Source organism: Pecten maximus, chromosome 18, assembly GCF_902652985.1.
Source record: "Pecten maximus chromosome 18, xPecMax1.1, whole genome shotgun sequence".
In the NCBI taxonomy this organism is placed as follows: Eukaryota; Metazoa; Mollusca; class Bivalvia; order Pectinida; family Pectinidae; genus Pecten; species Pecten maximus.
The window spans coordinates 26,559,472-26,577,773 of record NC_047032.1 but is presented as its reverse complement, the minus strand read 5'-3'; the positions used below and the strand labels follow the sequence as shown (position 1 = coordinate 26,577,773).

General features: G+C 34.7%; 1 protein-coding gene across 2 annotated transcripts in view; it reads right to left on the bottom strand.

Moving 5' to 3' along the window:
- Positions 1-5,856: 5,856 nt before the first annotated feature.
- LOC117316586 (E3 ubiquitin-protein ligase UBR5-like) overlaps positions 5,857-18,302 on the bottom strand; it is a 50,401-nt gene continuing 37,955 nt past the window's right edge. For both annotated transcript variants that reach the window (XM_033871249.1, XM_033871250.1), the window contains exons 37-48: positions 17,656-17,814; positions 16,459-16,678; positions 15,328-15,507; positions 14,912-14,981; positions 13,620-13,921; positions 13,226-13,356; positions 11,429-11,653; positions 10,123-10,351; positions 9,752-9,877; positions 8,133-8,277; positions 6,436-6,521; positions 5,857-6,078 (exon numbers count right to left, since the gene is read on the bottom strand). In XM_033871249.1, the coding sequence (XP_033727140.1) occupies positions 5,866-6,078; positions 6,436-6,521; positions 8,133-8,277; positions 9,752-9,877; positions 10,123-10,351; positions 11,429-11,653; positions 13,226-13,356; positions 13,620-13,921; positions 14,912-14,981; positions 15,328-15,507; positions 16,459-16,678; positions 17,656-17,814 (2,086 nt within the window). In that variant the 3' untranslated portion in view covers positions 5,857-5,865. The remainder of the gene's footprint in view (positions 6,079-6,435; positions 6,522-8,132; positions 8,278-9,751; positions 9,878-10,122; positions 10,352-11,428; positions 11,654-13,225; positions 13,357-13,619; positions 13,922-14,911; positions 14,982-15,327; positions 15,508-16,458; positions 16,679-17,655; positions 17,815-18,302) is intronic.

The window sequence follows — 18,302 nt, the reverse complement described above, 5'->3', positions numbered from 1 at the left end:
TCTCATATTACCCAGAGCAACCTGAGTAAAATGTTTTACATATTCATTCATATTACAATGTATATGATTTTTTGTTTTACTAGATTTTTAATGCATATAATATGGTTAAAATGAAATAGTATAATATCCTGTACTTTCTGTTTGATGTCATCTGTACATGTACACTACATTACCACTGAATTAGTTACACCTTCCAAAACAGTACTCTATAGCTCTTCCATTTACATTGATCAATGTATGTTTTTCAATTGATAGTAATCTTTATAATTGTTCCAAGTACAACGAGCCTCGATGGGTCTGTAATATAAAAGTTGATGGTGATCCAGAATTTTTTTTTCAGGAATTCTGTATATATCTTTCATGCCTTGTTATTACCAGGTAAGAACTTAAATTCTTAAAATGTTTTAACACAATTTATATATTACCTTGAAATTAGGTAAAGGTCATTCCTGTGCAAAACATATGGTAGCCCATCATCCAATCAGGTCTCTGGGCCTCTTTTAACACATAATTACCCTTTTTACCTTGAAAGTAGGTCAAGGTCATTCATGTCAACAAACTTGGTATCTCTTCGTCCCAGCATACTACCGACTCACACAATATCATTTCTCCAAGTCTGTTTGTCATCTTGGATGTGACTGTTGACTGGCTTTGTTTCAATATTCTAGCAATTTTCCTGGGAAGCAGTCAATTCACAAATCACAGATCTAATACAAGATAACAGACTTCTTGAATTTGGTACAGGTCAATTAATTTCATTTAGAACAACCAGTGGACAATGTTATGTAGAAAACTCATCAGTGAAAGTCCAAACTTTTTGTTTAAAAGTAGTTAAAACAAGATTTTCAAGATTAAGGCCAATACTATTGCATTATTCTTTGATGCCACACGGGTCCAACTTTCGTTTACGATCAATAAGTACTGGCCATGCCTTCTCACTAGTGAAGGCCCAGTTTCTGTATCCTCATCTATTATAAAGCTGCCAGAATGCTGATCTCGGATTATTTATGGAAGTGAAAGTCCATATTTCAAAACAAATTTTAGAAAATGAGAAATAGTTAGTTACAATATTGACATTAGTTGACATTCTGTCTTATCTATCCATATAAATTGTCTTCATTTCCCCACATATTCACAATGTATTGTACATGTACCTATGTATCTTGTCTACTCTTTTGATGTTTACCATCATACCGGTATTTTGTTAGTTTTCAGTGTTACAAAATTTGTAATTTTACAAAAATCTTTTCAATTTTCTAAGTTCTGCAATACTATGAGACTGATGAAGGTTTCAAAAATAAAACCTCCAGTTTAATTTATCTTTGCTACATTAACTGTTATAGCCAAATATGCTTTTCATGATTTCCATAAAACAACTTTACATCTGGTCCGATTGGTTTGAATCTGTTATAACTTTTCAATTAAAGTGTATCGATCACAACAGCATAGAGAGTGGATGCTTTCTAAAATTATTTGGTACTTTGGTTGTTATGTTGTTATTATTGCAGACAGCTATTACTCGAACTCAGCTCTATTATAACTTTTGTGAAACAGACTTATACTAGTTATTTCATTTTCACTCCATAAAGCATCTAATAATATTGTGGTTGTAATTAGAAATTGAAAACAATCAAGGATTAGCTGCACATATATCATCAGTATAGGTACATGTATGTATAGACTTTAAATAAACAAAGTAATTACAAAACTCTTTTATTATCTCTGCCTTAATGCATTTAAATTAATCAATTGTGTATATATATTGACAGTTTGTGAAATTTTCGTAAAAAAAGACAGTTGAATACAGCGTGGTAAAGTAAAACACAAACAAGTTTTATTTTCCAGATATCTTTTTATTAGATACTATCACACAAACAATTACACTCAATTTCTCCCGTAGTACAGAATCGCACAAGTCGCATTCCTCCAAAACCTGAAGGAATTAAGTTCAAAAAGGTGGGGAAAGTATAAACCCCATTGTCATCTGTCAATTTTTTATTGATATCCCCTGAAGATCCTTCATCAAAATTGATGTAATTTTCTGTCAACGTATTTCACGCATTTTAAGTTGTGTAGGTCTGTTTTTCTTTTGGTGATTATTGACACATGTCTATTTCAAATCTACTTCTGATAAATGATTTATAGAATTCCAACTTCAAATTATATTTAAAGGTAGAAAAATCTCTCATATCAAAATTTTAAATCCAAATTACAACTCTTTTTCTTCAAATTTCAACATATCAAAATCAACCACAGAAAATCATTTGTATAGATATGCTGTCAAAAGAGTGTTTGTTATTCAATTTTTTGCCAGTGACACAAGAAATCTCTAATGACCAACTTTGATATGATCATTTCTTATGCATATCTTGATGGTAGATATTTTCAACACATACTTTTGTGGTTGCAATGTAAAATGTTCAGAATTTTTAAGCTCAAAAACCATCTGAACAGGCTCTCTGACCAACTATTATAATCCTGGAGTAAAAATCAGCATACAGCGACATTGGAAAAGATTGTTTCAATAGAATTATTGCTAGTAAATCTATCTTCATCAGAAAATAAGCAAAGGTCTAATCTTTGAAGTAAAAGCTTGTAATGATATTCCATCACACATTTGTATCTATAAATCACTTCCACACTCAAACCCGTGTACACTTAACATACATTCCTCCTACTCTGAACTTTCAACTCCACAATAGATACTTGGTTTTTTTGTTTGTTATTGTTTTTAATTTCAAATTCAATTTACCTAATCAATACACTTTTATTGTTCTTTTTACACTTCCTGTGTAAAAGAAAATATCACTTACCTAACAGGAAGGGGAGGGGGGGATACAGAAAAAAATCAAAGGCCTATCATTTAATATTATGAACAAATTATGACTGATTAACCTTTTTTAAAACAATGTTTGAAATTCTTAATAGCCATAATTACAATGCCCTTCACAAAGGCTCCTATTGTATTTAGTGTACTTTTAAGTTGTGTAGGGCTAGGCTTCAATGATAGTTGTGAAATGCAATTTTAAATTATTGATATTTGTTGTAAGGTAAAAAGAATGTCAGTTGTTCAAACATAGTATAATTTCCAAACAAGTTATGCAAAAATTAAATCAAGGAATACTTTCAAATAATTTCAATCCAAAATTAAAATAATATGTACAGGGAACCTAACTTATCACCTTTACATATTAGAAATACAAATTCAGATGTAGAATTTTACATATTTCTCAAAAAAATCATACTTTATAATACATGTATGTCTCGCTTGTTTAAGCATATTTATAACTTGATCGGCATGGAATATATCTAGCATTTAAAATATTATCACAAGAAATATGATTCAATTATTTGGATCAACAGCAGTTTGAGACATATAAAGTACTTGTAAATTATAAAAGGTTCATGATAACAGTAAAGATACATGTTAGCTTGAACTGCTCAATTGAAAAACAAAAACATTTGAGAATCTATTGCAGTATTAAATACATTTTTACAAAAAAAACAAACTATTAAATATATTCAATAATCCATTTTTCCTCTGACGCACAAGATCTTTCACATTTCTCACATATAGAATTTACATGAAAACAACAAAACCACACTTGGATGTCTCACTGGCCCATTAAATCCTAACATATGACGATCATCATTATTGCATTTATCTTCCAATAAATCCATGCCTGCTAATAAGCCCACTCATATCTACTGTAATTCTGTAGAAATGCCAACAATCTTCATCGCCTTGTAAATAGCTTATCCACTCACATCTTGTGTGTTTTCTGGGCTTATTGCAGGATAAATACATAGTTAACCTAAAACAGGGTCAAATTCAAAACCTAAAATACACTATTCCAAGTACCGTATTTATCCTCAAATATTTCCCTAGTGTAAAACTTTAGTATCAAAGTCTGGGGAGAGTTTAAGTGAACCTCTTTTAGCATACTGTTTCAAAATACATGAAGATGATTCTGCAAAAGTAACGACATGTGCTTATTCGGGGTAGGGAGTTATTTGTGGATAAATATGGTACTGTACATTATGTGTCACAATGGGTACACATAATTCTTATCCATTAAGCTTTGAAATCTGCAGCATATAACTACGGGGAGAGGGAGTACTTAACAGTTGGAAATATCTTATCCGACCATGAGACATTGAAATAAAACAAATTGTTCCTTAATTGATCTTCGATATAATCCTAAGTATTAGATATAAAATACTGTTACCAAGTTTATTGCAAGGAAATTCATCATATAAATTCCTTACTTTTGGAACCCTTTCCGGTCTCATTATGTGTAAAATCTGGTAAAAGTTAACCCTTTTCTAACTGTAACAGGTTTTTACAAACACACTTTCAGTGAATTGATGATTTAAAGCCACAACATATATGTCTTTATTAAAACAAGTTACAATGTTAAATATTATATAACTGACACATAGAAACATGACCAAAATATTTTGAAAACGGAACTAAGTATTTTGAAAGCAAAGGAACTATTTAGAAAAAAAAATTATCAAAGACATGAAGAATCAACTTGAAACTACTCAAAATTGATTTGCTCCATTGAAATAAAAATGTTGAAATTTTTGTTTAAACAATCATGTTATTACAGTAAATGCTCGAGACAAGGATTGATTATCATTTTTGCCACTGTTCACTTTAAACAGTCTAATAATTAAATAGTTAGCACTTATTAATATTCATGAGCTATAGATTTAAATAAATCTGCCTATCTCTAGCAGTGAATATTATTCATAAGTCACAGAGATTTAAATATATTTACCTATCTCTAGTACTAAATATTCACGAACCAAAAAGATTCTGAAAAATTTGCTAATATTAGGATGTGAATATTCATGAGCAACAAAAATTTTGATAAATTCATGAGCCAGAGATTTAAATACATTAACCTATCTCTAGAAGAGAGAAATTTATAGCATTCATTTCATCATGAATGCAAAACATAAAATGCATACTGGAATACAGGAAGTAGCATAAGTGTATACATTTAAATTTTAGGTTTTATCCTAAAGTATTTCATACAAATGACATCCAAACTAAGTAAACAATCCAAGTTTTAGAACCTTCATGAGAACTAAATATTATAAACTATCATTTTCTGATAATAAAATCACCATTCCTATTTTTCAGTGGTTTTCTAGTTGTTAACATATTAAATTATTTGTATTTTTCAAGCACCTTAGAAAATCTGGCAGCTAAACACCATGATGCACTGGAGTGCAAAATTGGAAAATTTTCTTTGATAATCATAAATCAAAGTTTGTTAATACAAGCATATTTACCAGGATAAAATAGACCAATTTTTTGACAAGTCAATATCTGGCAGACAATAGGTTTGTGAAGTTTTTCCTTGTGTGGCTTACTGCGAAGATGCAACACCCTCAGCTGGATGAGGTCTACAAGATGAAATCTCCTGTTTTGCAATGGAAAATCTTAGTTTTTACATCCATGCATCTTAAATTAAACACTCAAGGTAACCAAGACGACTTAGTGTTGTCATTCCAATCGGAATTTCTGCGAATATTTCATCTAGTTTCTCAAACAAACAGATATCTTATGATATAATCTCATAATTCTGACATTTCTCCGATATCTTGGGGTTTGGAAAAATGAATTATCCCGAACCAAGAATGTTTGTAAGTTGTTTCCATAGCAGAATCTGAAGGAAATTTTGGGAATACATTGTAAACTTTTTCATTACATCTCAGACATATCCCGATGTCTTAGTTTGGATGGCCAACATAAGTTTGAAAAAGACAATTCATCCCAAAACCGAGAAAGTTGGCAAGTTGTCTCCATACCAGAATCAGAAGGAAATTGCTTAACTTTTCCTGTCCATCTCAGACAAATCCGAACGCTTTAGTTTTGATGGCCAAGATAAGTTTACTACGAAGTACGAGCTTGGAGGAGTAGAGAGGGATATAGAGACGTGAGATACAAGTATTGGCCGTAGGGAGATGGTCATCGTCTGCTGGTCGTATTGTGATGCTTGGCATCGGCTGAAATCCTTCCTCACTAGCTGGTAATGCAGGACTTGATGTCCAGAAATATACCTAGGGAAAGAAAAAGTCATGTCATACATTGATGTTCATATCAGATAATTCTTTACATACATAAAACCATAGTTTACACAGGTTTCTGTTACCGATTTATAAGATGAGCGCCCGTTCTTGATACTAAAGAAATTATAAAGTTTATGTTCTCCATTCAAAAGAAATTGAGCCCATTTCTGATATGAAAGAAATCAGGCACCTGCCCTAATGGTAAAGAAATCAGTCAGGAATCAAGGCCAGTCTTTTAACTTCAAGGATTTTCAAGACCATAACTCAAGGCTTTTTGAAGTGTCATTGCAAAATTGAAGGATTTTTTTAAAGACTCTGCACCCTGCAGACTAATGTCCAAATACTTACCAGGTCCTGACGTTCGTGATTGTTCATCTTCTCAACAACTGACCAAAACCAACGCTTGAACCTCTGTACTTTATCGTTATTTTCACCTGAAACACAGGAATTCACTTTAATACATGTATAAGGTAAGTTATTAATATTACAACATTTCATATAAGAACAAATCTCACTTGCTAGCTAGATTATGCTTCCTTTTACTGGAAAGAGTTCTATTTCATTGGGTACATTTTCATATTTCTACATTAAAAGGTGAAATTAACAACGGTGTTAAAATAGGATTGAGATTATATCTGTGAAATGAAAATTTTCCAGTATGCAAGCCATGGAAATACAGATTTTACCCATGAAAGGTAAAATTTTCCTGTTCACAGCTCTGGATTGCCAACCCTCTTGAGATGTCAAAAAGGGAGAGCTCCAACCAAGGGATTATTCAAAGTGGGAGATTTAGCACAGCAACATTTTTAGGACACAAAATTGTTTTTGTGCAGTGATTTTCATCATGAAGTACCCTATGTTGTTTTATTAAGTCTTACACGATAAAGAATTAAACATTTTAAAATACACATCTGGATGCCATATGGTAAGTGAACAAGCGATATGAAGAAAAAAAGTCATTTTGTCCTAAAATTTTCACCTTAAAATATAAGTGTAAATTCAAGCAAATTGAGAAATGCTTATTCAATGACCCAAAGCAGTTACATACAAGTATCTATATCAAATATTACATGATTTTTTTTTATTTATCTATTTTTCATTTTTGGTTTTTGTCTAATGATTTTTTAATTATTTTATCTATTTTAATTTATCAATGTATTTTTTCTTTCTCTTTTTTATATGTCGATCTAATTGATTTGTAAATCTACTCCCTCTATTTAAACACGATATATAAAATCGGGAATTTTTAAAGCAGCTTCCGGCTCTTGCTTTACTATTACTTAATCAAAGATGGCGGTGGATCAAATGTTTTATTACAGTCAGTACAATGTTTCACATTCTTGTCATTTTCATGTGAGTAAATCATTGTCAGTCGTTATAAGTATTTATTTTTGAAGTGATGGCCTGTAATTCTTATCACAAACATTAATTAACCATGTCATTGCTTAAATGACCAAAGGGACCGAGACTTGACACATGAGCCAGCCTGATTACGGACTAACTACTCCTAATTATGTCAGACTAATTGCCTTCACCCCTACTGTGTATACATAAACACAGCTCTGGTGTTCTGATTGATAAGGACCGGACATGATTGACAATAGTAGGCACTGCATGGATGCCATACAATTTGGTACATTAGTAATGGCTTGATGTGAGATGGAGGGAGAAATTTTTGAAAAACGTGAAATTTTGTCTCACGTCGCATGAGTGAGGTTTTCATGGGAGAAAGCTTTCAATATCGCGAGTCTCCAACCCAGGACGTGAGAGGTGGCAACCCTGACAGCTGTGGAAATAGATTTTACTTGTGAAAGGTGAATTTCCAATTCACAGCCATTTTCCCATACACAGCTGTGAAAATATAAATTTTACCTGTGAAAGTTGAACATCTTCCAGTACACATATATAGTTTTAAGAGATTTTTTCATATTTGATAAGTATTCCTTCTTCTAATAGTTTTAAGAGATTTTTTCATATTTGATGAGTATTTCCTCTTCTCAGTACATCATAATAAAGGTACAGCAATAATTCATTATTTCACTCACCACTCTCATCATTGAACGATGTGTAGCTGATGAGAGTCTGCACGTTAATGTCACCAACACCGTTTAGAAGCAGACGCAGGTCCTCTGATGTAAGTCCTTCTAGGGAGTTGGATGGTATTACGTCAAATACACCAAGGCGCAGGTTCTATATAAGATAACCCAAAATATAGAATGAAAAAAAAACTTCTTCAATCTGACATAGCAAAATCCGTACTTCTGGATGGAGAAAATACTTGGTACGGACACTGTACTTCTAAATACTTCCCTACCTCCATATGGAGAAAATACTTGGTACGGACACTGTACTTCTAAACACTTCCCTACCTCCATATGGAGAAAATACTTGGTACGGACACTGTACTTTCTGAGGTAGAAATTGTATGCATCATCAACATAACATATTAAGATTTTCTTTCCACACAAAAACCATTTTCAGACGATGACATAACAAAATTCATACCATATGGATATCATCATTATGAAAAACACATAAGAAACTATAAGAGGTAGGAGAGCCAACACTCCTGTCGTTAGCGGTAATATCCTTGGATGGATACCTAGCGGTACTCAACAGAGATCCTAACTAATTGGTATGTGACTATATTTGGTTTGGTTTTGTACTCTTTAGCATCCTATCAACTACTATGGTCATTTAAGGATGGCCACAGCCTCCCATGCGAGATGCATGTAGTGTATGATTTGCGAGGCTGCAGAGTGTTTGTGTTTTGCGAGGCTGCAAAGTGTTTGTGTTTTGTGAGGCTGCAAAGTGTGTGTGTTTTGTGAGGCTGCAAAGTGTGTGTGTTTTGTGAGGCTGCAAAGTGTTTGTGTTTTGTGAGGCTGCAAAGTGTGTGTGTTTTGTGAGGCTGCAAAGTGTGTGTGTTTTGTGAGGCTGCAAAGTGTTTGTGTTTTGTGAGGCTGCAAAGTGTGTGTGTTTTGTGAGGCTGCAAAGTGTTTGTGTTTTGTGAGGCTGCATAGTGTTTGTGTTTTGTGAGGCTGCAGAGTGTTTGTGTTTTGTGAGGCTGCAGAGTGTTTGTGTTTTGTGAGGCTGCAAAGTGTTTGTGTTTTGTGAGGCTGCAAAGTGTTTGTGTTTTGTGAGGCTGCAAAGTGTTTGTGTTTTGTGAGGCTGCAAAGTGTGTGTGTTTTGTGAGGCTGCAAAGTGTTTGTGTTTTGTGAGGCTGCAAAGTGTTTGTGTTTTGTGAGGCTGCAGAGTGTTTGTGTTTTGTAAGGCTGCAAAGTGTTTGTGTTTTTCTCCTAGTGATAGTGCAGAACTGATGTTGACTCTAAAGTGCTACCTCACTGAAGCAAACTACAGAAGACATCCAGTAGGACACTCACAGTCCCATTATACTGACAACAGGCAAACCAGTCTATGACTACGTGGTGAACATAATAAAACAAAGGCTTGTCAACATCAATGAACTTTAACCTTCTTGATTATGGTCTAGATACATAATATAGTTTATGAACGATGAGAAACCTTTATTTTCAAATATTACGTTAAAGTACATATAATACTTGCTTCTATATCTGATTCTGTATGTTCTACATTTATGTAACTTGTAAAGAATTTGTGATTTTGCAAAGCAACATGTTACAAATGAAACATTAAAAAGACCCACCTTGAGTGCCTTATCGGCCACCTTAACCATTCTATATTCAGCATAACGTCGTACATAGTCATGTACATTCTGAGCATTCACTTCAACATCCGACCCATTCGTCATCAGCTCAACTTGCTCCCCTCCCTGTTATAATACATAATAAAGGATATCTTAGTTACTATTTGATATACATTACAATGTTAATTCTCTATCAAATTAGCTATCAATTCCATTGTAGTAGCTGGTGGCTATCTCATTGAACAAAAAAGATATAGACATATTTCTAATATTTTTTGCACCTCACAGTGCTTTAATAATTTTGCCTTATAATAAAAAGTCTATTGATTCCAAAATTTCTATTTTGTTTGAATACTTGACAGAACCCCTACCTCTTCAGCACACAGCTCTACACAGAAGTTCATGTCGAGGGCAGTGAATAGAAGAGAGGCATCCCTCATCTCAGAATCTTGGACGAGCTGGCGTAGACTCTCGTACATGACAGGATCAAAAAATGCCAAATCGTGCCAGCCGATTTTACGCCCCAAGATGTATTTCAGAACATGTCGATTGAGGAAAAGTGGACATAATTCATTTTGTAATAGACACAAACCGAGTACCCTGTGAACAAAAAAAGGAGTTTCATTACAACAACGAAGATTGTAGAAATATCTGCCAGGTAATTAATAAAAACATCGTAACAAAACAGTCAAGAACAAGACAAAGTGTTCTAAATGAAAGAGATATTTATCACACACAATATTACTGGAAAATGAAAGGACTCACCGGCAGTAACAAGTTTGAGCTTATTGGTAATTCACATTGAGCATATCAATATAATTTTAAGAATACATTGTACTGTAAAAAACAATTTTTTTTACTGTCGACAGTATTGTCTTTGATAGAACAAAAACATTATGAAAACAATACCAATGAAAACATGAATGACATGTAATAATATATGTCTTGCTTGTCCCCACATCTCTAAGTTTATTTAACACTAAACTTTGATGAAAACTCAGAATATGAATTATCTGTTGGGATTGCCATACACAGATATAAGTATCTCCCAGATTTGGTTATGACAGCACACCTACTTCGAGAGAAATTTAGCTCAATAGACAGCTAAACAGAAACTTGAACATTGGTTTGATAACTAGAAAAGTCTAACAATCAAGTGTAAGCTACAATGATAATAGAAACCATGTGCTGAGTGCTCATGCTTATATACATAGATTTAAAACAGTATTTTGTGGTAAGTTCTGATACCGCCGGCTTCGCCAGAAAAGTAACACCTATGTCTCGCTTCACGAGTCCATCTCAAGTAAGACAAAACAGCAAATAGAAATCCATGGAACAATTAAAAGTACGCAATCTGGGATAATGACACCTCCCTATAAAATTCTGATATCCTGTCTTCTACAAAGTTAAAAGATAATGACACCTCCCTATAAAATTCTGATATCCTGTCTTCTACAAAGTTAAAAGATAATGACACCTCCCTATAAAATTCTGATATCCTGTCTTCTACAAAGTTAAAAGATAATGACACCTCCCTATAAAATTCTGATATCCTGTCTTCTACAAAGTTAAAAAGCCAATTTCCATTAAATATTAGTCAGATTTCAGAAATTCATTTAACATATTTGTGTATTATTACTTTCAAAGTAAGAAGATATTTTGAGGTGGAATTCATACCGTCCAACATTTCTAAAGGCATTCAGCCGTTCAGATGTATTTTTTCCCGGTCTTGGAGAATAAAATCCTCGTTTCCCTGGTTGCCAGAATAATGGGGCACTATCTTCTAAATCATCTTCTTCCTCGACATCGCTACGACGATCAGATGTGGTTGATTTCTTTTTCTTGTCAGATGAGGATAAATTAAATATATCTAGGTCAAGTAGTGCTTCAGCACTAAGCTCTCTGAAAGATAAAAAATAAAAATATTAAGTTCTCTGAAAGACAAAAACCAAATCAATATTTTCATTTAAAACTATTACAGCATTGTTTAACAAAAGATTAAAAAATACTGTCAAACCTCAAGGGAACAGAGAGACATGGCCTTAATAGGCAGGTGACCTTTATATAGAGATTCTTCAGCAGTAAATCGTATTACATTAAGACCAAAAACATGTGGCCTTCATAGACAGGTTTTTGATGATATGTACAGGTGACTTTTATAAAAAAAAAAAAAGGGTTTTTGTTATACATAGGTGGCCTTTATATAAAGGTTATTTGTTATATACAGGTGACCTTTAGATAGGTTTTTTTTTATGTACATGTGACCTCTATATAGAGGTTATTTGTTATATACAGGTGACCTTTATATAGAAGGTTTTTTATGTACATGTGACCTCTATATAGAGGTTATTTGTTATATACAGGTGACCTTTATATAGAGGTTATTTGTTATATACAGGTGACCTTTATATAGAAGGTTTTTTATGTACATGTGACCTCTATATAGAGGTTTTTTGTTATGTACAGGACAGGTGACCTTTATATAGAGGTTTTGTTATGTACACTACAGGTGACCTTTCTATAGGTTTTGTTATGTACAAGACAGGTGACCTTTATAAGAAGTTTTTGTTATGTACAGGACAGGTGATCTTTATATAGAGGTTTTTGTCATGTACAGGTGACCTTAATATAGAGGTTTTGTTATGTACAGATGACCTTTATATAGGGGTTTTGTTATGTACACGACAGGTGACCTTTATATAGAGGTTTTGTTATGTTCAGGACAGGTGACCTTTATATAGAGGTTATAATATGTACAGGACAGGTGTCCTTTATATAGAGGTTTTGTTATGTACAGGACAGGTGACCTTTATATAGAGGTTTTGTTAAGTACAGGAAAGGTAACCTTTATAAGAAGTTTTTGTTATGTGTAGGTGACCTTTATGTAGAGGTTTTGTTAAGAACAGGACATGTGACCTTTATATAGAGGTTTTGTTATGTACAGGACAGGTGACCTTTATATAGAGGTTTTGTTAAGTACAGGACAGGTAACCTTTATAAGACGTTTTTGTTATGTGCAGGTGACCTTTTGGGCAGGTTTCACAAAGCAAGATAAGAACATTTGGGTCCTGCTACAGCAGCCATCTACTTGGGAACATGTTTCATAAACCTTAAACTAATTTCAAAAGTCTTAAAACAAGCACTACAAATGGATGGATAATATGGCCATCTGGCCCTATTGAAATACATTGTGTAATATCAAAGAGTAGCCCCAACATGTCAAAATTGTTTTACAAATCGAATCCATACAATAATTGTCAGACCCACAAGACCATTTATGCCAAAAATTGGGACGATAACACATATCATATTTAACTGTAGCCCACGGAGGAAAAAATTTCCTCAAAGTTTTAACTAATTGTTAAGGGAGGGATGCAGACAGTATACCATGGCGCATCCGTGGAAATTTGATGTGCGCATAAAAGTTAATTAACATTTTGACACATTAATTTTATTCTAGAATCACTTGCTAACCTGCCGTGTGAGAGGATGATGTCGACAGCTTCATCCACACGTTGCCGTAGTGTTTCCTCTGATGTGAGCATCAACAGAAGTTGGGCCGGGGATAACTCCAGCAGCATTCCTGTGACTTTGGGGGCCAGTGACTGAAATACAGGTCAAAAGATATATGAAAGTTCACAAGAAACCAAAGTATTGACAATGTTACGAAACAAAGGTTAATATCAATATCTTAATATCTCAAGTTCGAATAGAAAATAAACTTCAGACATAATGCAACGTTACAAAATATAATTTGCATCACCTTAAGAGTGGCTATCTGTCATGCTATATATCTCGCGTTTCACTACAGAGTCACTATTTAATTATCTACCGAAATAATTTAATAAACTTCACGGTATTGACTTACTGGCTGTAAAACCCTAACCCTTGGATACAAGCGTTCACCCAATTGTCTGCGATACTGTGATATGGTGTCACTGTTGCTGCCCTCGGGAGGGGGCACCCCTGCCCCCTCTGTGGGGTTTGGTACAGCAACACTAGGGGGTGTGGTCGCAGGATTAGCTGTGGCGCTTTCAGCTGGCATGTAGAATGGTGGGGCATCATAGGAGAGTGTACGTCGAGTCTCACGGTCTCGACTTCTCTGTCGCTGGACGGCCGCTCTCTGTCGGTCTCGTTCACGTTCACGCGACCGAGCTCTTTGTATCAAACCTGAAAATAAAGAAATAAAATACATGGAGAAACACCTACAAGAGCCGCAATGGGCCTGTATTGCTTATCTGCTTCTGATCCAACTTTGAAGTTGATCTAGGTCATTTATGCAGATACTAAGCTGATTACAACTTTATTCAAATTTCAGAGTAGGCTAGGTTTATTGATTTGAATTAATTTTGTAGCCCTTCTTTCAAGCATACTACTGGACCAATATCAGGTCTCTGGATATGTTGGTCATTGAAAAATTGTCCTTTAAGACAAATTTGATGTCTGTGACATTGAATGTAGGTCGAGTTCATTCATTTAAACACATTTGGAAGTCCTTCATCCTAGCATGCCCAAGATCAGGTCTCTGGACATTTTTGCTATTGATAAGAACCTTTTTAAAGATTTTAGCACATTCACCCCATGACTTGAATGTAAGTCAAGATCATTCATTTGAAAAAACTTGATAAGCCTTCACCCCAGCATGCTACAGTCTCAATATCAGGGCCTCTATGGGAAATATATATCGTAGTGTAAATGGCACGGTTCGGTTCATGGTATTTTTTTCTCGCATCAAGGTACGCCCAAGGTTTTCTGGATCAGGCCGTTTCCAGTTTTCTGCACTGTATTAAGTATTGCCCAAAACCATCATGGCAACAGAAGCGTATTCGGCGAGTGAATACATATCGTTGCAGCACTATGCCATGGCATATACTCACTTGCCTTTCGGACCCCATTTGAAAACCCACATGGTTGGGCAGATGACCCCTATACCTTTTAACATCTGATCAGAATATCAAAGTGACGTCTTTATGAAATGCCAGCATGCTACCACTGCGACACCAGACTATTTGTAACTTCTTTTTTGGGTTCTTAAGGATCACAATGACATGAATTGTACAATTGATTCTCTGAGATAATTGAGATAACTAGTTGCAGACAGCAAGATCTACATGAATGGGAATTCCTGATGGTAAACGTAAAAGTAGTACAGGTACTTACTGTACTGTAGACTCTTGCCTCCAACCATTACACCATCCAGCGCTGGAAGTTTTTCTTGAGACAGCACCGCCTACAAACACAAATTTTATCAAAACTGATAAGATAGACCAAGTATAAAATGGGTTTGCTTTCATCAATATTGACGAAACACCAAGACAAACTATTTTTCTGTATTACTTTATTATCTAAGTCCTCTTACTTTAAAGACCGTGTTGTCTGAAGACATTTGGTTTTATTTTATTCTAAAACTTTGGGTTACTGTGACAGTTGTATCTTGTAAAAACAATCAATATACTTCAAAACTTGTCTCCAATATTCCAAAATTGTCATTCTACAAATATTTTGGGAAATGCTTATATACAAATCCAAACTGAATTGTTGTACACAGAAGATTTTTCTAAGGGGAGACAACTCACATTAGCCAAGGCGGTGTAGAAGCTTCTGGCAACACCGCTGCCCTCACCAGGCTCGTCTTTGAATGTGACCTTGACCCGGTGAACAGCTAATGGCTGACTGTTGCTGTTGGTGCGTCGGTTGAAGAGCGTATTGAGTTGTCTGAAGGCCTGGATAATCAACAGGTTCCTGTCTCGTTCCACCTATGACAAAGAGTCAGGCTCTCACAAACCAAAGTTCTCATGTTGTCAATTCTCACAAACCAAAGTTCTCATGTTGTCAATTCTCACAAACCAAAGTTCTCATGTTGTCAATTAATATTCTCACAAACCAAAGTTCTCATGTTGTCATTTCTCACAAACCAAAGTTCTCATGTTGTCATTTCTCACAAACCAAAGTTCTCATGTTGTCATTTCTCACAAACCAAAGTTCTCATGTTGTCATTTCTCACAATCCAAAGTTCTCATGTTGTCATTTCTCACAAACCAAAGTTCTCATGTTGTCAATTCTCACAAACCATATGCTCTCATTATATTAATTCTCACAAACTAAAGTTCTCATGTTGTCTATTCCCACAAACCATATGCTCTCATGCTAATTCTCACAAACCAAAGTTCTCATGTTGTCAATTCTCACAAACCAAAGTTCTCATGTTGTCAATTCTCACAAACCACATCCTCTCATTATGTTAATTCTCACAAAAAAATCACAAAACAAAGTTCTCATGTTGTCAATTCTCCAGGACAAAAAGTTTAAATCTTGTAAAATTCTCACAAACAAAAGTTCTCATCATGTCCGTTCTCACAAACCAAAGTTCCCCTCTTGGCAATCACAATTTCAAATCTTTTAAATTTTTTTCTAGCTTGTCATTTCTCACAAAGTAACAGCTCTTTTCTCCTCATATTATCAATTCTTGCAAAACCAAGTTATTATCCTACCGTTTCTCAAAACCAAAGACGATTCTCCCCTAACTTGTGTCACTGTATAGTATCACATTCTAAGCCTAAACATATAATACATGTGCTTCTGACAACATATCAGAAAAAAAAGGTCAGCAAATCTTTTTACTTTTTAATTGTTTTTACAAACTAGAGGATATAGAGACAGGAAATCTCTGTGAGAGAGTGACAGCAGCTACACTCTATCATAATTACCTCTAATGTGAGATCTTTCTGTTGTGAGTTTCGTATCTTCTCCATTTCACGCCTGAACTTGCTCTCTTTGACTGGGAATCCTCCGAGTTCGCTGATGACAGATCCTGGCTCTGCTCCCACATCATCACAAAATACACCACCAAACAATTCCAGGGCCAGACGCCATCGTCCCAGCAATACGTCATGTGACACCAGTGTCATGTGACCAATATACATCTGCCTGAAGAATTTAAAAGATTGGAATGTTACCAATATAAACATTACACAATGTAGTGGGGACTTTCTAAACTGCCCAAAAAGACAAAAAAAAGTGAGCGGATTATTACATATATATACCCCAACCTAACCCCCTTAACGTTGATCAAGCGACATTTGACCTTTAACCTTGATGGGACTTGGTGTGATGTTATGGTATCAACATCAGGTATCTTTTGTTGAATGTTTGCAGGTACACAGTCTTGAAAGTGTTGAAGCACAACATTTATCCTTGATACCTTGACCAATGATTATCAGTGTTTATTCAGGTATATATTGGAACTCAATGACTACCCTTGACTGATCATCCTCAAATTCTAATCTGAAGTAAAATTTGATGGTGTTATGTTATTAAGGGAATATATCTACCATTGTATGGCCCTGCCACTATATAACCCTACCAATTCAGTTGCGAGTTCACCAGCTTATGAACTGCCAACTGAAATTTGAATTTGAAAATTAAAAAAAAAAATCGCACGACAAATAAAAAATCGCAGATGGTAAATATAAGCATTGAACGGCTTACAGTTGCCATTCATAGTCAATATGAATGGCAACTGAAAGCTGTTCAATGCTTAAATGAACTAAATCTATCGAGGATTTAATGAGATACCCTGTACACAATTTTTGCATGGATGCACAAAGTGATTACAACATAACCCCTTCCCCTCCTTCACTGCGGTCTGCGGTGGCAGAGTGGTTAAGGTGTCGTGACACTTTTTCACTTGCCCTCCACTTCTGGGTTGCAAGTTTGGAACCTAGGATGAGCAGATGTCTGGTACTGACTGTAGGTCGGTTGTTTTTCTTCGGGTACTTCAGCTTTCCTCCACCTCCAAAACCTGGCATTTGCTTAATTGACCCTGGCTTTTCACAAAACCAAATTCTTTAATAAGTGTGGGCATAATTATCTTTTCCTTCACAAATAATTCAGTCTTGACTTACTCATTACTCTGGTGCCTGTTAGGAGCTTGTGTTCCTGTGGCAGGGGAAGGTACTCCAGTCTGAGAGGTCTCCACAACAACTGTGTTGGACACATTTTCATGAGCTCCAACAATATCTACTGGCGCGTCCAGACTGGAACTTGGAATTGTGTCACCAAGACTACAAAAATATAGAGGTCAAAGTATTGTATAAATATATCAAATGGAGTGTCATGACAGGAACTTCAAATCGTGTCACCAAGATTACAGAGAGATAACAGATCTACTTTAAGTGAAATAGTACTATCTACCATGGACAAAGGAACTTGGAAGTGGTGTAATAAGAATATCGGGGGTCTATGTGAAGTAAATAAACAATAATCTTAAAATAAAATGTACATGTGAGCCCAAGAAAAAATGTACAATATTTGTAAAATTTACGCAAAACAGAGAATTTCATTATCAAATCTTGAAATCAAAGACTGTTACCAATTTATTTTAAAATGAATTCTGTTACCAATTCATTATCATATAATTAATTTTTTCTTTGTTTTCATGGTAAATACTCAAATCTGATTGGTCCAAAAATTCTTTTCATTCTTCTATGAAAGAAATTCCGAGAATGGCGTGAAAAATGTGACGTCACAATACAACAATTGACGTTGCGTA